Below are 25,265 nucleotides of genomic sequence, written 5' to 3' on the forward strand. Positions count from 1 at the left end.
ATTCGACCATTCCACGTGGCCACCCACAATGGATTTTTACTGTTTCTGGAGGAATCCTGAGGGTAAAGATTGGAGTCTCCTGGTTTCGCCAAATGGGGTTTGGCCAAGAGACGTCATAGATGCCTGTCTCCCCGAGGCATCCGGCACAAGCTTCGTTCTATATTCTTCACGTGGTTTTGTGGTAATTAATAGAAGGTGGAGGGGTTACCAGCCCCTCGCACCCATACAGAGCCCCCGTTTGGTCGCTGTGGTGGCTACAAGCACCATAAAGAAGTATAGCCGATTTTGGAATTGGCCTTCCCTCCATGGCATTGCTCACATCCACCACAGCGTTGCCGTCCGGCACCAGCGAGCAGGTGGGGGGTAGTTTTCGCCTGCACACATATGTAATGGGTTCCGGAGACACTTGTAGAGGTAACTTCTTTATTACAATACAACACTCCAACAGTCCTGATACTCTGTTACAGCCTAGGGACACAGCCTAGGGACACAGCCTAGGAACACAGCCTAGGAACACAGCCTACTCTAGCTACGCTCTGGGGTCCTCCGGCTACAATTACCCGAGGGGAGGCTACCTGACCCGACCCAGCCAAGGTGCGGGTCTAGACTCTGGCTTCCTCGGAACTCGCCCTTACAAGGGCGTAGAGCCGGGAGTCCCGGAGTCCCACCACTGGCCCGCACAGCATCCCGGCCCTTACAAGGACAAGTGGGACGAGGGGGTCCAGGGTCCTAAGCTGGCTGGTCTTGGGTCTTGAGCTGCGACTGGCCCTGATTGGCCAGGGAGCGGTCCTTTTATCCCTCTTGCCCATCGAGGGGTGGGGTTGTGTGTCCTCCCAGATACCCCACAGCCCCCCCGTTGGTGGCGCCAAGGGGCTTAGCTGTCTGGGTTGTCTGGGATCCTAGAGCCGGCGCCGAGGGCGTAGCTGTCTAGGATCCTAGAGCCCCCAGCAGCCCCTCCCCTCTTGGGCTGGCACAGTGGCCCCCCTATGACACTACACATACATACACATACATGTACACACGTGTACACATGTGTAGTGATGCCGACACACGTTCTTGCTTTACTATGAGCCTTTATGTTATACACAACGCTAATTCTAGCCCCACACTTTAGTTCATGATGCATGCACTTCATCTTCTCTCCAACCTCCCCTTCCCCTTGTGCTCTACGCTTTTATATTCCTCGAACCCCCTTTCTCCAAGTTTCGCTCAACCCATTTCCTCCAGCCAATCCTTGTCCTCTTTTCCTAACAGTTGTCAACCGTTACACATACAGTCCACCCTCGTTTTCCCACATTTTACCTTTGAATTTCCCTTCCAATCAGTTTAATTCTCTCACCATAACAAATGCTCTTTGAGCCCTCCCTGCACCAATCAGAGGCCCCTAACACACTACCTGACTGTCCGTCTGCATACGTACCACATCGGGCAAGTGGTTGATTGTTTTGGTCTTTACACATGTACAAAGACAGACCCCCTACACAGACACCACGGGTCACTCACCCCACACTCGCCCCATACTCACCCCCACCCGCGCGCCACTCACCACGTATGTACACTGGGGGTCGAAGGCGTGCGTGCCGCATGTGTACAGGTGGGACGCGTTCACGAAGTGCAGCACGCGCACAAAGTTAAGGCACTCCTTCTGCAAAGACAAAGACCCCCGTGTAACCCACACAGACTGCTGGGGCAAGTACTGTTAGCGAGTAGCAGCACCTGCAAAGGCCGGCGTGGCACACGAGGGAGTGGGTGGCCAGCACCACGCCTGGCCACCTTTGTCTTTCGAATGGAGATGTTAACTACACACCGCACCAGGTACTCATTTGAGGCTGAGTCGACCACACCCAGGACCGATTCAGATAATCGTCGCTGGTGTTGGCTATGAGTTAAAATCAAACTTGGGTTGCACACACACGGGGTCACAGAAGGAAGGCATGTGACTACTCAGCCATCATGGGCACACGATGTGGTTCTGGTACAACCCATGTGTTATACTGCCATCTCCTGGCCACCTTCTCGCAGCCCGGTGGGATTGAGATTTTCAGAAATCTCTGTCATCCACCATACAGATTCACAGGCGCGCACCACAACATCTGCCAATGCTACAGACACTGATGATGATGATGTTAGCAAAGGTGTTGGTGGTGGATTTTCTTATATAAGTAGTGGTGATGGTCATTGTCATGATGATGGTGATGGGAATGGTGGTGGTGGTAGTGATGTTGGTGGTGATTGGGGTGGTTGCAATTATATGATGGTGGTGGTGGCGGTGGTGTTAGTGTTATTGGTGGTAAGGGCACCTCAGGGTGTCTCCCTTTCCTTATGCACTCCTCTTTGCTGGCAGTCGTGGCATTCCACACAATCTGTGACACCGCACACACCACACACATCACAAGACAAAGGTCCCCCGTGTAGCCTACACAGACTTTTGGGGCCAGTGCTGTTTGCGAGCACCTATGAAGGCCGACATGGCACACGATGGGTGGTGTGGCCAGCCCTATGCTAGGCCACCTTTGTCTCCCCGGGGGAGATGTTTAAATGCCACACCAGATACTCATATGAGGCTGATTCGACCTAGGAGAGGCCCATGACCAGTTTAAATATTTGTCAACAAAGTTAGGTGGTGGCGGGTTTAACGACACATTTACATTTACATGATCTAACCCAAAAAAAAACATCTTATGGATAATGTTGGTCACGAAAGCCTATGTGTTAAAATGTTGGCTGTGAGCGGGAATTAAACTCAGATCATCGAGTTCGTAATGAAGTGCGCTATTCACTGTGCCAAAGCCCCCAAATGCATACATGCACATACACACGCTCAAAGATAAAGATCCCCCGTACAGCCTTAACAGACTCTTGGAGCAAGTGCTGTTAGCGAACACCTATGAAGGACGGCACGGCACACGAGGGGGTGGGTGGCCAACATTATGCCCGGCCGCCTTTGTCTCCCCAGTGGCAATGTTTACACACTGCATTAGGTACTAATTTGAGGTTGAGTCGACCTATGGGAGGCCCAGGACTGGTTCAGATAATTGACACTGGTGTTTGCCATGAGTGGGAATCGAACTCAGATCGCCGAGTTCGTAGCGCAGCGCGCTAACCGCAACACTACGGCTCCCCACTCATGCACGCACACTCCACCTTCACCTAACTCAACCACAGCCATTCTGCTTCATATGGCTGATGTTTCTTTAACTACTCACAAACCAACTTCCAACCCCACCATGCCATCTGACCTCCACCATGCCCCCGCCCCCCCCTGTGTAAGCTCACCGTGCGGGGCTGGCGGTCAAGCTGGTGAGCGTTGAGTACGACGAGGCCCTCGCAAGCGCCAACGAGGAGCGTCGCCCCATCCGGAGAAAGCGCCAGTGCCCCGCCTCCCCCCACGCGCACAGCCACGCGGCGGACAGCGCTGCCCAGAGCTACACACGGCGCGGGGGGTGGGGTCACGGGGGGGACATGGTTGGGGGGGGGCACCCGGGGGACAAGGGGTCACCGAGACACAGGGAGACAAAGACACAGGGAGACAGAGACACTGGCCACTCAGACATGGGGACACAGGGTGATTGGAATCACAATCGGAATCATTCGACTGGAGGAGGAATCCAGTCTGAACTATGAAGCTCTTTCCCACAGATGCCCGGTAGGAACGGGTCAGCAAGTTACAACAATAATGCAAACAAACGATAAGAGTGCAAAATAGAGAAAAGGTAAGTAAATCACGAAAATGAATAAATATAAAGTATACAATTATAAATTGCATAAGCACACACATTCCTGCCGATTTTTCGACACTAAATGCAAGCTTGGGCAAGGCAGGATAACAACAACAGTCCTAGACCACACCAAGACAACGCACACATTTACACATTAAATAAGCAAATGTGGTTGTATCCAACACGAATCTTCTTCAGGATAATGTTTAAAGATGTACTATGTTAGGGCAGGAAACGAGGTTGTTCCAATATGTTGGTGTTGTCCATCAGAGTTTTTTTGGGTTAGATCGCGTAATTATATAAATGCGTCGTTAAAACCTGCCACCACTCAACACACCTGATGAAGCTAGTTGTAATTACTGGCGAAACGTCGTACTCAGATTGTAAATGTTGTGGCTTGGCTCTCCAACACACCGGCGTGCTGCACTAGTATACTACACTATACACTACACTACTATACACAATACACTACACTACTACACACTACATTACTATACACTACACTACACCGGTTAGTGCTGTACTAGTGACGAATTGGCACGTTCTGTTTACGTGACAACCCTTACTAGTTGGATGTGTTGGGTGGTGGCGGGTTTTAACGGCACAATTTTATATTTACGCGATCTAACCCAAAAAAAACCTATATTATGCATGATATTGGTCGTGAAAGCCTATGTTTGTGTTAAATTGGCTAAGGCTTTGTCACCGATTCCAATTCTTGTTCTCAGGATAGCTAAAAGGCAATTAGGTGGATGTCTTAGGTTTCTTGGGTCTGACTATGGTGTTAATGAATTAGCTAAGTATAGTGCAGATTTGCCAATAAGGATATTATGGATGAACAGGGCCAGTCTAATGTAGATTTCTTCTTCTTGGAATGTAAGTTCTAAATCAGTCAGTAAATCCAAGTATGGGCACACCGAGACACTGAGACGCAGGGAAACTGAGACATGGAGGCACGTGCTTCATGTTGCGTCTCGGGAGTTTTTTGTCGCCGTAAGCGGCTCTCACGTTCCACGCGCACACGCACGAATGTAAGCACTGAGTGTTTGGCCAAACCTCCCAATTAGTCAGGCAGCTTACCAAAATGAAGGGGACAGGCTGGATAAAAGCAATACACTTTGTGAGTTACTTGTTTAGGTCCTACTGGTTCACTTTTTGCTAGGATCCATCAGATTTGAGATCTTGGATGCTATCACGTGACAATTTAATTTTTTGATTGCATGGTTATAAAAACCCCGAACGTAGCAGATTTATTTTAATAAGTTTTTAATGTGAAAACAATCATATCAACGATAGGTCATTATACATTTATGGAGCTCACATATAACAATTTTTTTTTAAATAAATTTCACACTTTTGTAACTTCATTGGAAACTTCGTTACTTTGAGTGCTGCAACAATGCACTCTGTGTTGGCACAATCATTTCCATTGTTTTCTTTCTTTGCAGAACATCTCTCTGCATGCCTCATTGACGGAATTCAGGTGGCTGGTCTTGTAATACAAGACGACTGTATAGCGTTCAAGCACTTTGAAGTAATTTGTTTGAACATCCAACTCGGTGCATGGATTCTCCACCATGAAGTTGAAAGCCTCTGTTACTTAGAGATAAGACTTCCAAGCCTGCCATGCTGACCTTTTCCCCTTTCCAAAAAAGGAAGAACCATATCACAGCCTGTGGAACTGTGGAAAATGGGTAAGGCAGTGGATGTGTTTTATCCTAGAGCCTGGGCGATGGCATTGATGTAAAAATTAACCCGTAAAAACAAAGTTTTTCACTATAAATCCTTTATATGCGTGGCGGCTAGAGTCCTCTCGTCCTCTGGCTTGAGATGGCTGCCACCTATGGGTCAGATGAATGCCTGGCACCATTAAGCAATTGGTAATTAAATATAATTTATTTTTCCTAAAAAGTGTAAAATTTAGGATTTTTTTTTCCACGAAAATACATTGTCACGCACAACGAGTCTGTGCAAAATGTCAGCTCGATTGGATCACGGGAAGTGGGTTAAAAAACGACCGAAAGATTTGCACGGTCGTAAGCAAGCAAGCAAGTGAACTTAATATAAAGGATTTAAAAATAGCTGAAGTTCTTCCCTGCGCCGAAGCTACTCGTATGTCAGTATCCATGATGTGAACCAAACACGTGGCAACCATTCTGCAAGGCACCCTGCAAATGAACCAGCATTCTTGTGTCCGCTTCCTCGTTGCCACATTTTGGCATGCTGCGGTTGGATCCTCTGATCACAACTCATTGATCACATGTCGCAGACGTTATCTTAGGAGCAACACTATTTATTCACATTAACACGCAACACAACATGATCTACACTCGGGTCTCGAATGCCCATATAACCACGTTACGGCAGAACTAGACACGGTTCGCTATCCCGGTCCGCACCACAAACGGTCCTGGACCGCGTGGCTAGAGGCTTCTTCTCCCCGACGTGGATCTTCGTAACACCAACATACGAAGAACTCCGAGCTCCTCACGGGGCCCTCGTTATATGCCCCCGGGCTGGGGCTGGCTCCGCCCCTAGCCCCGCCCACCTTCCAGGTCTCTCGAGCTCCTTCTTGAAGGTTCCCGAGAGCTCCTATGGACCACGTGACCGCCCCGCAGCCCCCGTCCACCGGTGGCCCCCCTCCAATATCGTCCAGTCGAGTGTCAGCGGGTCAACCAGCGTATCATGCCCCAAGGTAACCCTGGCTGGCTGACGCTCCCTCTCGCTCCCTCACCGGGAGCCCGCACCGCACACTGCTTGCGGTGCCTCCGCACTAACCAGCGCTCACCCAAGCCCCACTAGGGCTGGTACTACATCCCGTAACCCGGGCTGCCCATAATGACAACACATTACCGGCCGTGGCTTCGCAAGCCCCAGCACCATACAGTGACAAGCACAGTCACTACACATGTAATAACAACCTTCTTTTGAGTTGGGAATTCAATGACTGCTACTTTGTCCGAGAGGGAGGTAAAGAGCTGCTTGTTTTCTGGATCACACAGAAAATCTTGCCACTTCCTAGGGATATTGTTCTGACTGGGAACCTTTCTCCTGATGCCTTTGCCTCTCTTCTCTCTTCTAGATTCTTTGATGCTGCTTTTGAAGTAGGTGTCCCATACTATATCCACTCTCTTGACATTCCCCAGCTGGTTCATGATGTAGGGCATAAAGTTGTCATCGGCAGTCTCTAAATATTGTGACACTGCTTGTGGAGAGGAGATGCAAGACAGCAGCACTGTCTAGAGTGTTCATGTCAAATATATTTGGAGGCTCTGTCTGAGATGTTTGTTCAAGACAAGCTAGCAGATCAGGAGCAACATCTAGAACTGTGATGTCAATGGAACTTATAGTCTCTGTCTCAGTAGTTTGTACCAAACATGCTACCAGGTCTGTATCATCATCTAGAACTTGCATTAGAGCCTCTGTCTGAGTTGTTTCCACCAGACAAGTTAGTAGGTAAGACGTATTTCCCAGACGCAGAATGCCTCTGTCAGAGAGAGACGGGGGGTGATTTAAATGCATGAAAAAAGTACCCATGTCTGTTTCCCTGAGCTGTGCCACAACATAGAGATGGGAGAAAAGGTTGACATCAGTCTTCAAAGTTGAGATCTTGTCAGCTTTCTTGATTTTGAGTATGTGCTCAAGAAACTTGAAGAGTCATAGGCAGTTCTTCTTGATTGGGTCATGAATAACTGAGTGCAGTCGATGAGCACTGACTTGTGGTAGTCATCGTGTGGCCGGGTCGTGTGAGGGATAAAAGCCAGTGTGGAACAGGGCTCTGGACTGCTGTTGTGGGGGAACCATGGAACTGCCGTCGCCGTCGTCATCTTGGAGCGGGTCGTCTTCAACGTCCTAGAATGGGCACCTTGTAGTCTGGGAAGGCTAGCGTTATATTGTTTCCGTGACTGCTACGCGTCCGCTCCTGTGTAGCCAGCCAACTACACAGGGAGCGTCGCGTAGAGTCACATAAGTTACCCAAGTGTAAAAAGTCACACGCAGTTACTCGTTAAGTTATCAGTGAGTCGGTGGACTTTATTCATTACAATCGTACTGCTTCTTGTCAAGTGCTTCTACATTGTGGACAGTGTTAATCACAGATTCATTCAGAACATCACAAGTATCCAAAGTTATCAGCTCTGGAGTGTCGCTCAGGAAATGTTTGCCCATTTCACTGACGGTCACCGCCAGACTCAGGGCGTACAGTCTGAAATTCTTTTGAACAGACAGGCCCTCCTGGTGGTGGTGCTTTTCAATTTTCCCAAAAAAGCATTCCTAAAACTCATTCAGCAGTCTTGCTTGCTCAGATCCTGCGAGCATCCTCTTTCGGAAGGCTGATGGGTTTTCCGTAAGTGCTACTGCACCCCTAAAGCTTTTCACCATGTCATTATTTTGCTCATGGGCCTGATCGATGGATATGGCTAAGAATCGGTTCGTAGTCTTGGGAGCAATCCAATTGCCATGTTGTCAAATTATTCTTGAATGGAATGAGGTAGGTTTCCCATGTCTCGAAAGTGAACAGGGATCCAACGAACATCATTATGGGGATGCAGTTCATGGAACCAGGGTTTTCAGTAATTTCACATACATTTGGAAGTTTGCATCACAGTGAGCTCTGATGAAGATGAGACCCAGAAGTTCTAGGTTGAGGATATCCGAGTACTGGAATGTTGGGCTCCTGCTGCTGATGTCTTGTCTCCAAAGCTCTTTTGCTTCATCAGTTTGGAGCTGCTCCGTGCAAGAGAAGGCATCCTGCTGAAGCTTGGCCAAGGCCATAGAACTAATTTGGTGTGCTTGCCTTGTTCTAGTGAGATGGGAGCTGCGATTAAATGAATCTGCTGTGCCTGAGGAGGCAATGCCTCCCTGTTGTTAGTGCAGTAGTCCAACCTTAGTCATCTAGATAGTCTCCAACTGTATTATTCCACATGGCCATTTCAATGTTTGAGACCACCAAACATGACGACATACTTGTCCTCCCCATGTGTCTGAGGCCAATTCCATCGAATGTACTTTGCTAGGACATACAGCGAAGTATCCATGGCCATTACAGGAATTTGTCCAGGGTTGAGAAATTGTGTGGCTTGGCGCTGAACATCCATTCCATGGTTGATCATGGCGGCTGCTGCTGCCTTTTCATAAAAGAGTGGCAAGAGTTGCGTGAGAGCTGCTTGCTTATCCTCCAATTCGGAATCATCTTGCAGAGATGCATGGTAGGCTGACCATGCTACATTGTTGCCTTTTTCCAATATATTTTTCTTCATAAGTTCGAATGCCCTCGCTAACCAAAGTTTTTCCTGCATATTTGCTACCACTAGGTCTACACCAATTGTATCTGTTGCGTTGACAAACTTCAGTACTGCTACTGTGGTTTCACAGGCTTGTGCCATGGAATGAACCTTTTGCCATAGTGTTTAAATGGTTGTGATCCAGGTTGTCCAAGGCACCAACAGTGAAGAGACCATGACGTAGCTGAGAAGGGCACACACCACCTTCTTTCTCAGTATAGAGACAGACTATAATTGCCAACTGATTCTCAAGCTGCAAGATTCGGTCATAGCTGACACTGAGACCTGAATCATAGAGTTGTGTGATCAGCTTCTTTGATTGCGTAAGTGTATGAACATTCAGTCCAATGTACAGAGGTAGTGGTGGTTCATAGTTGTGTGTTGAGATTTGGCAACAGTGGGAGATTTTTTCTTACAATTGAAGACGATGATCTGGGATTACAATGTCAGGTGTTTCAGTCATTTTAGCGAGACAAAATCATATTTTTGCAATTGTTTTGCTTACATATGTGACATGATGATTGTGTGGTAATATTTACAAGACTCTGTTAATGGTGTTTCCTTTCATCAGCTTCATGTTAATGTTTTTGACCAAAATACGTGTTTTTTGCGATTTTCATGGTGCGGAATGAACAAAAGTAACATTTTGGCTCGTAAAAACTGTCCCTATGACTTGTTTTCGTGGATCCTCGCAAAAACTTCAAGTATTTCCTATGAAGATCATCTAAATTAAAATATGATGCTTTAATCCACTCTGTCCCCATTTCATCAAGATCCGGCCCTAAGCTGTCTGACCAGAGGTTGGGTAATTGCCAGTAGCGACGGTTGTGGCTGATGCCTTCCCTTGCGCGTCCACGTTTTTCCCTGCCTCAGAATCTCACGGAAATTGAGCGCGGCATGGTGGCGGCGTGTCATAAATGCGCGTTTTTAAAAAATATAATTATCAATTTCTCCTGCACGGCCTCCACGCTGTGTGCGTGCATGCATCACCGTGGTGCGGGATGGTGGAGCGGGGGACGGCGAACGTGTCATCACGGACCCCGCGCTCGTGGCCCCAGGTGCACGGCCCCCACGTCACCAAGGCAACCCAGATGAGCGGCCAGCGAGGGGGGGCTGGGCCCCCCACAACCAGCGGGACCCCTCCCATGGCAGCACCTACACTCACACAAAGACAGAGATCCCCCGTGCAGCCTTAAACAGGCTGCTGGGGCAAGTCAGATTATTTAGACTGGAGGAATCTGATGGCCTAGGAAGCTATTTTTCACAGATGTCCAGTACAAACATGGGGTCAGAAGTGGTGTCAGCGAGCAGCACCCATGAAGGTCGGCACAACGGCGTTTGTCTCCCCAGTGCTGATGGCACCAGGTGCCCATGTAGGGCTCAGCAGAGAGGCCCAGGACTGATTCACATATTCGTTGTCATTTATGTTGACTGTGATATCGCACCCATATAACTTGTGATCGCATGCTACTGAAGAGGTTTCCATCGCCTCAGCAACTCGCGACCACCATTCATCCTCGCAGCGCCGCACGGTTTTCCGAACCTCTGAGCGAAAGCTGTGATAAACCTCCTCTCGCTCGCATGTGGATGCCAACCACCACAGTGGAAGTATGGTACGCGCATCTTACAGATGACAAGCCGATGGTAAGTGGGCAGATCAGCTCCACGGTAGGTCCTGGTGTGAAGGACATGAGCCAACATTCGCTGTTCCGTCACTATATAGTCCAGCAGATGTTTTTGCTTGGACTCGGCGTACATCCATGATGTTATGTGGATGTGCCGATGCCGGAACAGCATTGAGCTGATCTGGCCCATGCTTCTGTAGTAGGTTCCAGGAGACTTGGACGACGTAGTTGGAGGCACACTTATTTATTAAGCACAAAGTACATAACAGGCCGAGATGTACAACACTTGAAGGGGTATCGGCCCCTTCACCCGTCTAACTGGGAGATCCACACTCTATGTCACAGCTAGCCTACTCCTAGGTCCTCCACTACCGGGCTAGGGGAGGCTAGCTAACCCAACCCTGGTTAAGCTGGGATTGCGGCACCCTGAGTCCCCAGACCGGCTCTTACAAGAGCATCGGCTCTGGGCTCTCGGGGCCACGCCACTGGCTTGCCCTGGTCGGTCCTGAGAAGGACAGCGAGCCAGGGGAGTCCCAGGGCCTATCTAGCAGGTCTTCTTGCTTCACTGGTTAAGGCTGAACACTGAACCCCGAGCACTCCGGCTCACCGCCTTATATAGCAACTCCCCCCACTGAGGGGTGGGGCCGTGGGGGATCCCAGCTCGTGTCAGCCCCCCAGGCTGAACGGTGCGGACGTCGATGTAAGCGCCTCTCGGCGTACGGGCATAACCATGCCCAGTGTGTTTGTTAAGCCCTCCGTAACACCTCTACATCACCCCCCCCCCCCCTGTACAGCCCGCAGCCGTCCCGGCTGCAACAAAATCTCAATAAAGATGCATCCCTCCAAATCCGTGTGTGCCTCGCGTAATTTAACAAGAACAACAACAACAATGAACAAGAACAACAAGAAAGAGAAAAATAACCCGGCGCACCCCCCCCCCCCCGAATAAATACCGCATCCCGTAAAAACCCAACATATATACAATTTCCAGGACCCCCCCCCCACTCCGCGACGCCCGCAAGGGCCGCACAAGCGGCCGACCTCATAAAAGTCTGCGCGTTTTGGCGCGCGTTCTTGCAGCGGGGCCGTCACAAGGGGCAACCCCGGTTGGCCCAGTGGTGGGTGTCAACAGTCCGGGTGCGAGAGAGTCAGGCTTCGCTGCTGAGCGACCCCCGACCCCCCCGGGAGGGGTTGGCGGTCGTGAGCACGTCAATCCTGGTGTACCTGGAGGTGGAACAGTTGGTGGCAAGTTAGGCGAAAGCAGCGAAGTCGGACTCCGGGAGTCGGTGGACCCCTCACATGTTTGGCCACGCATGTGTGTGGTAGGAACATGGGGCGCAACGAACGGTTTCAACCTGGAGGGGTGCACGAACCACCTACGCTTCCCCCACCGGATACGCACACATTGTGGCCGCAAGACCTGCACCACTTCCACGGGCCCCCGCCACGGCCGCACCAGCTTAGACGAGGTCGCCAGTGGTATTTGGGGACAGTGCAACCACGCCTTGTCACCCGGTTTCCACTGGAGCACATGTGCCCGACCCAGCCTGAGCCTCTCATTCGCCATTTGGCGAAGTTCTGAATTCTGGATGGCCGCCTCCCGCGCCTCTGTCAATTTAGCGATGTTGAATTTGACATGACCGGCCAATTTAGATTTAGCATGCGGCGCGGATATCTGCAGCTGAGTCGTGACAGGTGGGTTAGCCTCGCGGCCATACATTAGGAAAAAGGGCGAAAATCCGGTCTCCGCATGCGGAGCCATTCTGTATGCCGCCAAAACCCCCGGAATATGAAGGTCCCAATCGGTCTGGGATTCCGAGACCTGTTGGGACAGCATGGACGTGATAGTCCGATGCAGACGCTTCACCATCCCGTCAGTTTGCGGATGATATGGGGAGGTACAAATTTTCTTCATTCCCAGGAGCTCGCATACTTCGTGGAGAAGTTTACCCGAAATTTTTTTACCCTGGTCGGTCAGCAGCCGCTCCGGAGCACCCTTGTCGAGGACGTAGCCCTGGACAAAGGCCTCCGCGATGGCTGCTGCCGACTGGTTGGCGAGGGGCCAGGCCATAGGCCATCGCGTAAAATATTCTACTCCGGTCAATAGGTATCTATTTCCCCTAGGTGTAGCGGGGAATGGGCCCAGAATATCAAGCGCAACGAGCTTGTTAACCCGGGAAACTTTGATAGACTGCAATGGTGGGTTGGACCCCCGCGCTGGTGGCTTCCATTGCGCGCACTGAGTACACGACCCTAAAAGATCATCCACGTCCCTTGCCATGCCCGGCCAAGAAAAATCCAGCTGGAGCATGGCAAGGGTTTTGTGAGTCCCTAGGTGAAGGAGTCGCTCGTGCGCAGCCCACACCACTCTACCCCTCAATGCGGAAGGCACCACCAGCCGGTGGTGGCGGGATCTCCCGTCCCAATGCATCAAAAGACCTTGAAATAACCCCCAAGAGTCGACATTTTCCGCCCCCCGACCAACTCCCCCGATGCGACGGCACAAAGCGAGGAGGGAGGTGTCCTCGATTTGGAGGCGCCCCCACTCCGCAACCGACAACCCCTCCCATCGTGCTCAATAGGACCGGCACCCGAAGGCGCATCAGCGGCGGCCGCAAGGACCGAATCAGAGATCACATTCGGAGGTCTGCAACGCCCCGAACCCAGGAGGCAAGCGCACTCGGAGGTGGGCGGCAAACGCGACAGAGCGTCTGCGTTCGTGTGGCGAACGCCCTTATGATAAGTAGTTTCAAAATCAAAATCCTGGAGAATCTCCAACCATCGAGACAATTGGCCCGATGGCTGTTGAACCCGCAAGGCGTACTGCAGCGCCGCATGATCTGTGCGGACGGTGAAACGTTGACCGTACAGATGTAGGGGTTATTACGGGAGAAACGGCGGACGAGAAACACAGGGGTGTCTGCACTCACACACACGGGTGGTCACACCGACGTCCGCATCCGTTATCCCCCACGACCCCGCCTCTCTGAGAAGATCTCTATAAAAGGCGGGGAGCCAGAGAGCTCGAGGCAGTTCGACACGAAGCTGACCAGTGAAGATCGAAGACTCGGAGATTAGGCCCTGGGACTCCCCTGTCTCGCTGCCCTTGTCAGGGCCGAGCTGGGTAAGCCAGCGGCGCGGCCCAAGAGCTTCCGGACCTCTGCCCTTGTCAGGGCAAGGCCGGCTTAGCTGGTGTTGAGATCTGTGCTTGCCAGGGCCAGATCAGTCAGCCTCCCGTAGCCCATTAGAGGAGGACTGGGGAACAGGACAGAGGGCTTAGTACTAGGGTGGGTTTCCCATAGTACAGGTGAAGGGGCCGTTATCCCCTTCAACTATTGCGCCTGTCACTGAATTAATAAACAGAGTGTGCCTCAACTCCGACCTCGTCTCCTCGAACTTACTACACAGATATAGGCGATATTGCTGAATGAAGTAAACGATCGCCAATAGTTCCCGACGGGTAACACAGTACCTTTGTTCCGCCGGAGACAACACCCGACTGCCGTACGCAACCACATGCTCTACGCCCCCAACAACCTGCGAAAGCACGCCCCCAATGCCCGTGTCGCTTGCGTCCGTATCGAGCAAGAAGGGTTTCGTAAAGTCAGGGTAATTCAACGGTGGAGCCCCCACTAGGGCGTCCCGGAGGGAGCGAAAAGCAGCCTCCTCCTCCTGACCCCAATGAAACTTGACCCCCTTGGATGTCAAGGCATGTAAGGGTTTTGCAATTGTAGCGAAATCAGCGACAAACCGACGGTAATACGACGCGAATCCAATGAAACTCCTGACCTCCCCCACCGAGGTGGGCGTCGGCCAGGAGCTGATACATTGCGTTTTGGCGGGATCTGTGGCAATACCTGAACGCCCGACAATGTGACCCAAATACCGCACCGATTCGTGGAGCAAATGACACTTCTGGGGCTTGAATTTGAAATTAGCAGCCCGCATTTTGAGAAAAACGGCACGCAACCTCTGGAGGTGTTCATCGAATGTTTTACTAAAGACGATGACATCGTCTAAGTAAATCAAACATGAATCCCATTGCAACCCCGCCAGGACCAATTCCATTAATCGCTGAAAAGTTGCCGGCGCTGAATGTAACCCCATCGGTAAACGGTTAAATGGGAAAAAGCCATGCGGCGTACGGAAAACAGTTTTCGGTTTAGATTCATCATCCAGAGGGAGCTGCCAGAACCCGGACAACAAATCCAATGTGGAGAAGAACCGCGCCCCTGCCAGGGCATCAAGCGATTCATTCATCCGAGGAAGCGGGTATGCGTCGGCTACAGAAATCTTGTTTAGCCGACGAAAATCGACACAAAACCGCAATGAGCCGTCGTGTTTTTTAACTAAGATGATCGGCGCATCCCAAGGGCTGGTAGAAGGAGATATAATATCCGCAGCTAGCATGTCATCTACGGCCGATTTGACATGATCATTTTCGGCGGGACTCAACCGAAAAAGATTTTGGCGAATTGGCGCGCTGTCACCCGTGTCAATATGGTGTCGCAGCAGTTTAGTACACCCAATATCGTATTTGTTTTGACTAAAAACGTCGGAAAACTCGCGCAGGAGGATTCGAAGCCTCTCACGCTGTGAGTCGGACAGGTCCGATGATCCCGCACAAAGCGCATCCAGCCACCCCTCGTCACGGTCCGAATGCGGTCGCGCCGGCGGAGTGGCGCTCACCTGACCAATAACCGGTTCCTCACAGGGTACCGGCGTCGCATGCGCAAGCACGGTCCCTTGAGGAACCACAGCCGTTCGCGATCCCACATTGAGGACCGCGATGAAGGGATCCCCGTCCCCTTTTACAATGGTCAAATCGGGTCCGTTGACCCCGGCCCTAGACGGTCCCAACAGAACCCCCCGATCCCCAACGCCCTGGGCAAATGGTCGCCGCAGCCTAAGAGGCACGAGCATCTGAGCTCCCGGCGGTACGCGTACCGTCCTCGCCACCAGCGCCCGTACCGTCGCAAATGCCGTACGGACAGTAGCGGGAGAGGACAAAAACATCATACGTCGGCCCGATGGGAGTTCGATGCAACCCTGGTCGACCAAGATACGAATCGGCATTTTGGCCAAGAAATCCGTCCCCAACAGGTACGGAACCGCCAGCGAGGAGGAGACCAATATGGGGCCAGATAATTTGATGTCCCCAATACAAATTTGCGCACGGATCTGTCCGATAATGCCCAGCGAGCCCCCGTTAGCAGCGTAGCATGGAACATCAACGGGGAGCAAAGGACGGCTTTGAACGGGGAGAATGTTATAAATCAAATCGGACACAATAGTTGCCGATGCTCCCGTATCAACTAAGACCCGCACCTCAACCCCATCAATATGCCCCACAACGACCGACGACCCCGACGACGCGGCAACAACACGATGGGCCAACTCGGACCACTGGCCCGGTTGGAACGCACTCCCCACTGTGGTACGTTTCGGCGCGACGACAGGCAATTTTTGACCCCCGTTCGTTGCAGTGCGTGTGTCACAGGTGTGTGCGTAGGCCAAACATGTGGGGTGCCACGACTCGCCAGAGTTTGCTGGTGAGGCTTGGGTAGAGGCGCAACGTCCGGCCGAGACGTCGCCCCGCGCTGTCGAGGAGCCCGGCATCCCGAAGCCACATGGCCCTGGAGGCCACAGTTGTAGCAGCGCGTGAGCGCCCCAGATGGCTTTGGCTGATCCTGGCGGCTCGGTCCGTCCCGAGCCGGTCGTCCCCCGGCTCTCCACTCCATCGGCCGATCCACAGCGCAGACCTCTTCCGATGGGAGGGTGGTTGCAGCCACGGTATGCCCAGCCGCCGCCTTGCTGGCCTTGCGACGCTGGGACAGCAAGTTAGCGTGGATGTGCCGCGCGGCCCGCAGGGAACACATCTCCGTGTCGTCTTGCGCCAAGACGACAATGTCCAAATCGTCCTGCCAACAGCAGTATCTTCTCTGCCACCATGGCATCCACCCCTTCCTCGTCCATCCGAGGGAAAGCCGCCTTCGCTAGGGCCAGGAGAGCTGTGCGGTATGCCAAAGGCGATTCCTTGGCACCTCGCTGGCGATCGTAGAACAGCTGCCTGCAGTCCGAAGGTGGTCCATAGACTGCAGACAGGAGTTGAAGGGCCATTTGCAGCGTGGCGCGCTTCGCTCTTGGCGCCGAGGTGAGGGTAGCGAGGGCGTCACTGTCGAGCATCGCCGGTAGCGCGCGTAGCGCCTCGTCATCCATCCATTGTGCCATTTCTTGGTGAGCGAGGAAGCGTCTTCGGAAGCCTCCCCAGTCACCGTCTTCCCCCACGAACTCCTTGAGAGGTGGTAATCGCTGCTGTAACACGGCGTCCGCAGTTGAAGATCGCGCCCCGTCGTTCCCGCCACTCCGTACAGTTTTGGCGGGAAGGGCGGGTGGCATCGGCGGTCACTCTTCTGGTGACACGCCGGCCGCCATTGATGACGTGGCGGTTCCTGGTTGGTGAGAGTCGGTCGCCTGACGTAGCCCGGCTCCGCCCTCAGCACCCACTGTACTGATGGCGGCAAATCCGACTTCCAGGCCCGTAGAAATGGCGGGAACCGGCGCCACGTGTCGTCCGTCGTCGCCCCGTGCCGCTCCTCCAGCCCCCAGGCGAGTAATTTCCTCCAACGTGGCGGCTGCCGCGTAGAGTAGCTCCGCCAGGCGGGAGTGAGCCAGCCGTAGTCCATCAGCCGACGGTCCCCACCTGTCCTGCCGTTGCGGTGTGGGTGGACTCGGCCCCGGTTGCTCGGATTCGCCCTCCGCAATCTCGGGCTCTGAGTCGGCCGAGGTTTCCTCCTCCCCCGGTTCCCTGGTATGAGCCGTCCGTCTTGTATCCATCCTTAGAAGACCCCACTTCTGACACCAGTTGTAGTAGGTTCCAGGAGACTTGGAAGACGTAGTTGGAGGCACACTTATTTATTAAGCACAAAGTACATAACAGGCTGAGATGTACAACACTTGAAGGGGTATCGGCCCCTTCACCCGTCTAACTGGGAGATCCACACTCTATGTCACAGCTAGCCTACTCCTAGGTCCTCCACTACCGGGCTAGGGGAGGCTAGCTAACCCAACCCTGGTTAAGCTGGGATTACGGCATCCCTGAGTCCCCAGACCGGCTCTTACAAGAGCATCGGCTCTGGGCTCTCGGGGCCACGCCACTGGCTTGCCCTGGTCGGTCCTGAGAAGGACAGCGAGCCAGGGGAGTCCCAGGGCCTATCTAGCAGGTCTTCTTGCTTCACTGGTTAAGGCTGAACACTGAACCCCGAGCTCTCCGGCTCACCGCCTTATATAGCAACTCCCCCCACTGAGGGGTGGGGCCGTGGGGGATCCCAGCTCCGTGTCAGCCCCCCAGGCTGAACGGTGCGGACGTCGATGTAAGCGCCTCTCGGCGTACGGGCATAACCACGCCCAGTGTGTTTGTTAAGCCCTCCGTAACACCTCTACACTTCTAATCATTTCAACCTAGGTGTCTGTGTCATGACCCACACAGAGATTAAAGTCAACCAACAGGATGACTCTATCCCGAGGTCATAGAAGGCATCTATCTGACTCATCAGCCTTGTTTGCATCCCTCCACTGATGTTCATCTTTGGTGGGGGCGTAAGTAACCACCACCATTCTTTAACTCCTATGCACAACAGAGGCACACACTGTAAAATAATGAACAAAGCAGACACACATATAAACCCATAGCCACAGACAGCTACACACATAGATACATTAACACAATGTTACAAAGAAATGTACAAGAATAGAGCTTGTATGTCTATGTTGAACTTCTTTTGCAGTGTACGTAGACAACTGTGATAATCGGAGGTGCAGGGGAAAGATAACAAATTATTGCTATAACTGACAAAGATAAATACTATATAGAAATAAACGAAATATTTTAAACGTTTAAAATTGTACAAAAATAATTGGTTTAACTTGTAACTTATGGAAAGCCTAAGGCCCAGGTCTGGGTGAGGTGCTGGGCCTCACCTCAGTCCTCGCCACAAAAACGGCGACATCCAATGTAGAGAAAGAGCAAGGAAGGTGATTTTTTATTAAGTAAAAAAAATACATCCACAAATATACGAATGTACATAGACGAGTACAAATACATCACCACTACAATTCGCCACGTGTTCACAGACATAGCCACACACACTCAGAATGCATCCAAAGATAAAGATCCACCGTATAGCCTTGACTGTTGGGTCAAATGCTGTGAGCAAGTTACATCTAAGAAAGCCAACACGGCACACGAGGAGGTCGGGTGCTCAGCACCACGCCCAGCCGCCGTTGTATCCCCAGTGGCGATATTTACACATTACACTAGCTACTCATTTGAGGCTTAGTCGACATGTGGGAGGCCCAGGACCGGTTCTGATAATTATTCATCGTCACTGGTGTTGGTCCGTGAGTGGGAATCAAACTCGGGTGGCCGGGTTCGTTGAGCACCACGCTAACCGCTGCGCCACCACTCCCAACAATATACAAAGATTCCTCATATAGGATTTAACATACTTCGGGTAAATGGACGAACTGGCGGTACACTCGTGCAGTATAAAAACACGGGTCCTCATGGAACAGTGTGACCGTGTCGCTGTTACCCCTTGAGTGAACTGCAGACTCTCCATCAGACGTTTCACTTCGATTCGTATGGTGGTGTTGGTGACGCCACGAGTCCGAATCTTTTGATGCCACCGTCCGCCAAGAAATTATTATGGAATTAATCGAGGGTACGAGCAGTCAAATCTCCCTTTGGAACACGGAGCCAGCCAATTCTATACGGCAACAGACTGCGAAGCTTCGTGTTCAGCTGCGTCGACATCACGAGAACTGATTTTGACGCACCACAACCACCACCCCACGATATTTTCTGACTGAGGTCTGGAATCAATGGAAAATAAATAATAGTTGCGAAAATTGTACAAATTATTTTTTTGTATCGCGCTACACCGGCGTACCGCCAGTACGTCCACGTGCTGTGAGCGAGCACCGATGAAGGCCAGCACGGCACACGAGGGGGTGGGTGGCCAACACCACGCGTACACCGACACACCATGCGCCTCTCTGCCACCGTGACTGTCAGCAAAGCGCTTGTGCCAAGCTAGGTGCATATACTCACGTGCACATGCTTTGTGAGTGAAGTCTGTCCGTGGCCGGCACTTCGATGAATGATGCTGATGGTGGTGATGATGCTGCTGATGGTGGTGATGATGCTGTTGGGTAGTGTTGCTGATTATGTTGATGATGATGTTGACAATAACAGTTGTGATGACGTTGATATGAATACTGCAATAGTCATAATGGTGATGACCATGGTGTTAGTCGTGATGTTTACGTTGATATTTTAAACCGGTAATGCGCCGCACCGTATTGACTCACTCTGAAAGAGAACGACTCAGAGGCGCGACTGCCCAAGTTCTTCGGTCCTCTATGTATCAAAGTGTTGTCGACTAATTAATCAGTGTTTACATTTGGATGGAAACCAGAGACACCTCGGAGAAAACCCACGCGTGCGACGGGGAAACGCTCTATCCGATTCAGTCGGGATCGGTGGAGTCCACATTTGTTTCTGTACCGCATTCTCCTGGGGAGCCCGGGCACCTCAACACCCACGGGATGCAAATGTGCGTGATCCACCACCCCCCGCCTCCAGCACTGCGTTACAGGCCACGTGCAGAGCCACCACCAAGTGATGTTGAAGATGGTGGCGACGATGGTGGCGATGATTGGGGTAGTGGAGCGGTTAGCGCGCTGCGCTACTAAACCCAGCCACCCGAGTTCGATTCTCGCTCAGGGCCAACACCAGTGACGATTATCTGAACAGGCCCTGGGCCTCCCCTAGGTCGACTCAGCCTCAAATGAGTACCTGGTGCAGTGTGTAAACATTGTCACTAGGGAGACAAAGGTGGCCGGGCGTGGTGTTGGCCACCTACCCCCTTTCGTGCCGTGCCGTGCCGGCCTTCAATAGGTGTTCGATCACAGCACTTGCCCCAACAGTCTGTTAAAGGCTATCCAGGGGATCTTTGTCTTTGGTGTTGATAATAATGTTGATGAAAATGATGGTTTACGAGGATGATGTTAATTGTGATGATGGTGACAACAATGGTGAGGATGCTGGTGATGATGTTCATGTGGTGATGTTGGTGATGAGGATAATGAGCGACTACGATCGAATTACCAATTTGCAGCGTGCTTCCTCCCTCCCTCCGCCACGTGTCAATTTGTGTTGTTGTCCTTCCCCCGTACCTCCGATTAGCACGGTTCGCTACATACGGTGCAAAAGAAGTTCAACATACATATTGTTCACATGCCACCTATTGTCTCTTGCTCACCTATTGCCTCTTGGTCACCTATTGTCTCTTGCTCACCCATTGTCTCATGGTCACCCATTGTCTCATGGTCACCCATTGTCTCATGGTCACCCATTCACATATTCGCATATTGTCTGTTGATACCTGTGTATTTTCTATTGTCCATTGCTACGGCAGTTGTCTATGTTAGTGGACACGGACCGCATCCTCCCATTGCTCACCGCTGCCCGGGTGTTGAGCTATTCAGCATCTATTCCCAACTGCTCCTCCACCATGTATCTGTTACAATGTGCATCGTTAACACGTTGAATCACCTGCTCCTATTGTCTATCGTTCGCCTATGCACAGTCGATTGCTCTGTATCGCCTCTTCTTCCGAATCCCAAGAGTGTCCATCTACTGCTTATTGTCGAGTGTCCATGAGTGACCCGCTGTTTAACGACTCCGCTCCGCTGCCGATTGATTGAGTCGCCTCTGCTCACCGCATTAACGATGTACCGTCCATTCGCATCGTCAATCTCAACCTCGGCACCACCTATGCCGGCATGACCACCACCACCAGCACGATCACTCTCTCTTAACTATTGGCATGTATTCCATGCACACCCATACAACTACACCGACACACACACCTACACATGTACACACACGCATGCACGGACACACCTACATAAGCACACACACACAGAGTGTGCACACACACAGAGGATACACACACACATACCTAAACACGCACACGTCCATACGCACAAAGATCCTCCGTGTAGCCTTAACACGATGGGGTGGGTGGCCAGCACCACGCCCGGCTGCCTTGATCTGCCTCGCGCTCTTCTCACATCACAACAGGTACTCATTTGAGGCTGAGACGACCTAGGGGAGGACCAGGACCGGTTCAGATGATCGTCACCGGTGTTGGCGATGAGCTGGAATCGAACTCGGCTAGCCAGGTTCGTAGCGCATCGCGCTAATCGCTACACTACCGCTCCCCATAACAAGGACTCACACAGCCATTCGTATATAATAAAGACACAGATCCCCCGTATAGCCTCAACAGACTGTTGGGGCAGGGGCTCTGAGCGAGCATCTATTCATATATACACAGCGTGCACTCAACCCACACAGCACTCACCCACACAGCACTCACCCACAGCACCCACACACAGCACCCACACACAGCACACACACAGCACTCACGCGTGCACTCACACAGCGTGCACACAGCACTCACCCACACACAGCACCCACACACAGCACCCACACACAGGACCCACACACAGGACCCACACAGCACTCACTCACACACAGCACTCACACAGCACTCACCCACACAGCACTCACCCACACAGAACTCACCCACACACAGCACTCACCCACACAGCACTCACGCACACACACAGTACTCACCCACACAGCATTCACGCGTGCACTTACACAGCGTGCACACACAGCACCCACACACAGCACTCACACAGCACTCACGCACACAGCACTCACACACAGCACTCACGCACACACAGCACACACACAGCACTCACACAGCACTCACCCACACAGCACCCACGCGTGCACTCACACAGCACTCGTGCCAGGCTAGGTGCACTTTGATGCCGTCGCGTGACATGGGCGCGCTACAGGCAGGAAGAGAGCCGGGCAGCGTGAAATCCCTCGCACTGACCCACGCACACCCACGCACACCCTCGCACACACCCACGCACACACACACCCACGTACACACACACACATGCACACACCCACGCATGCACACGCACACACCCACGCACACACACCCACGCACACTCACGCACATGCACACCCACTCCCACGTACACCCACACACACACGCACACCCACGCACCCCACGCACATGCACACCCACTCCCCCTCGCATACCCCCCCACGCACACACACACACACCCACGCACACACATTCATCATTCCCACCACGCAAACACACCCATCCATCATCCCTCCCAAGCACGCACACACCCACGCATACACCCCCCCACGCACACACACGCAAAACCCCATTCATCACTCTCCCCACGCACACACACACCCAAGCACATCCGCAGCACACCAATCACGCGCACACATATCTATTACACTCCCCATGCATGCACGCACACACACACACCCACCTCCATGCACACGCACGCACACCCGCAATGCACCCCCACGCACCCCCGCAATGCACCCCCACGCACACCCGCAATGCACCCCCACGCACACCCGCAATGCACCCTCACGCACACCCGCAATGCACCCCCACGCACGCCCGCAATGCACCCCCACGCACACCCGCAATACACCCCCACGCACGCACACCCGGCCACACCTGCGCGTGTCGCCTGTGCGCCCGGCCCGCCCGGGGCCGCTCCCCACGTCCCTCGCCCCGGGTCCCTCCTCCTCCTCTCTCTCCACCTCCTCCCCCCACCCCTCCGCCTCTTCCTCCTCCTCCTTTTCCCGCCATCAGCCGCTCCCTGCACAGCTGGAGGTGACGTCATGCGGGTGGGATCAGCAGTTGTGACGTCTTGGAGATGGGATCAGCTGTGACGCCAGGTGGGTGGGATCAGCTGTGGTGACGTCACGTCGGAGGGATCAGCTGTGTTGACGTCACGTCAGTATTATCAGCAGTGATGACGTCATGCGGGTGGGATCAGCAGTGGTGACGTCATGTCGGTGGATTCAGCTGTGTTGACGAGAGGGGGGTGGAATCAATTGTGGGGACGTCCCGTTAGTGGGATCGGCAGTGATGACGGCATACGGGTGGGATAGCTAAAGTGACGTCATGTCGGTGGGATCATTGTGGTGACGACCAATATCGATAAGTTCTTTTTGGGTTAGATCGCGTACATTTCTAAATGTTGTTAAAACCCGCCACCACCCGACACACCTGATGAAGCTGATTGTAATTTCTAGCGAAACGTCGTACTCAGATTGTAAATGTCGCTTGGCTCTCCAACACACCGGTTAGTGCTGTACTAGTGACGAATTGGCACGTTCTGTTTACGTGACAACCCTTACTCGTTGGCTGTTTCAGTTTTCAGTTTCATTTATTCGGTATAGCCCTGTGAGCCATTCGGCTCTTGAATCGGGTGCAACCGCAACAAACAAAAAACATGAACAAGAAAACATCTTAAAGTGACTATGTGACTAAGTGCAAACAGAAAATTCGGGAAAAAAAACAACAAAAATTTCAGAAAAAAAGCACCGTAGACCAACGCTGTGTGCAAAAATTCCAGTGGGATGCAAGTCAAACAACAACAACCACAAGACAACTTAGATTAAGGCCATCAGTCTAACTCCGTGCTACAATAAACAAACATGGCCAAACCAAAAAGATGTGTCGGGTGGTGGCGGGTTTTAACGACACATTTATATATTTACGCGATAACCCCCCAAAAAAACTATCATGAATTATTAATGATAAATACATTATAGGCTTCACTCTTTTCGGCAATATCGGAGCTGTGAAGATTGTGTTAGGACAATGCATTTATTATCAAAACACGTTTGCATATTTACCACAAGAATGTGTGTATGCATTACTTCTTTGAACTTAATCGGATGTCTGGTTAAAGAAGATTATTTGGTGATTGAACATCTGCACACCTATTCGTGTTATTGTCGGAGAGGATAAATTCGATTAATTTTTTCGTAATTTTGATACCGGCCAAAAGAGTCCCAACAGTTATTGATTAAGTTTTAGAGCCAACACTTCTCCCACTTTTCACCCAGCCAACTGGAGAGTAACACAGGCTTAGTGTTTCTGACATGACATTAAACTATCAATTGCATATTTAAGTAGCACTGTTAAGCGACGAACATATATAATACTAGCTGTACTACCCGGCTTCGCCCGGGACTTGGATTCACCACGCCCAACCACCTTTGTCCCCCCAGTGGCGATGTTCACGCACCAGTTACTCGTTTGAGGCTGAGTCGACCTAGGGGAGGCCCAGGACCAGTTCAAATAATCGTCACCGGTGGTGGCCGTGAGCGGGAATCGAACTCGGGTCGCCGGGTTTGTAGCGCAGCGCGCTAACCACTACACTACAATGCGTTACGCTTCCACATGCGCGGGTCACCTGACAGATTTGACCTCACTGCTCACTTGCCGTGTAAAAAAAATCTATGCATTATTGACCCCCCCCCTCCCCCTTAAAAAAGTGTATTTTTATAAATTTTGCATGGATAACAGTCTGGAAAGTACCCACATGGCAAATTTCAAGTTTGTTGCATGTCGGGAAGTACGCTAAATATTTTGAACAGACACACACAATCACAACTTTGCCTTATATATATGGAGATGTATTACATATTAGATTGTCCTGCG

The 25,265-nt window shown here is 51.9% G+C and overlaps 1 protein-coding gene across 6 annotated transcripts in view; it reads right to left on the reverse strand.

Annotated features, from left to right (window-relative positions):
- Nucleotides 1–23,339, reverse strand: part of LOC133340264 (semaphorin-4C-like) — a 49,304-nt gene extending 25,965 nt beyond the window's left edge. The window contains exons 1-6 of one of the 6 annotated variants that reach the window (XM_061548396.1): nucleotides 23,265–23,290; nucleotides 21,680–21,799; nucleotides 9,992–10,156; nucleotides 3,277–3,425; nucleotides 2,301–2,363; nucleotides 1,547–1,645 (exon numbers count right to left, since the gene is read on the reverse strand). In XM_061548396.1, coding sequence (XP_061404380.1) covers nucleotides 1,547–1,645; nucleotides 2,301–2,363; nucleotides 3,277–3,425; nucleotides 9,992–10,148 — 468 coding nt within the window. In that variant the 5' untranslated portion in view covers nucleotides 10,149–10,156; nucleotides 21,680–21,799; nucleotides 23,265–23,290. The other 5 variants (XM_061548352.1, XM_061548370.1, XM_061548388.1 and 2 more) reach the window with 5 other exon arrangements.
- Between the last annotated feature and the right edge of the window lie 1,926 nt (nucleotides 23,340–25,265).

This window comes from Lethenteron reissneri, chromosome 2 (genome assembly GCF_015708825.2).
Source record: "Lethenteron reissneri isolate LAM-NWPU_2019-01 chromosome 2, ASM1570882v1, whole genome shotgun sequence".
Classification (NCBI taxonomy): Eukaryota; Metazoa; Chordata; class Hyperoartia; order Petromyzontiformes; family Petromyzontidae; genus Lethenteron; species Lethenteron reissneri.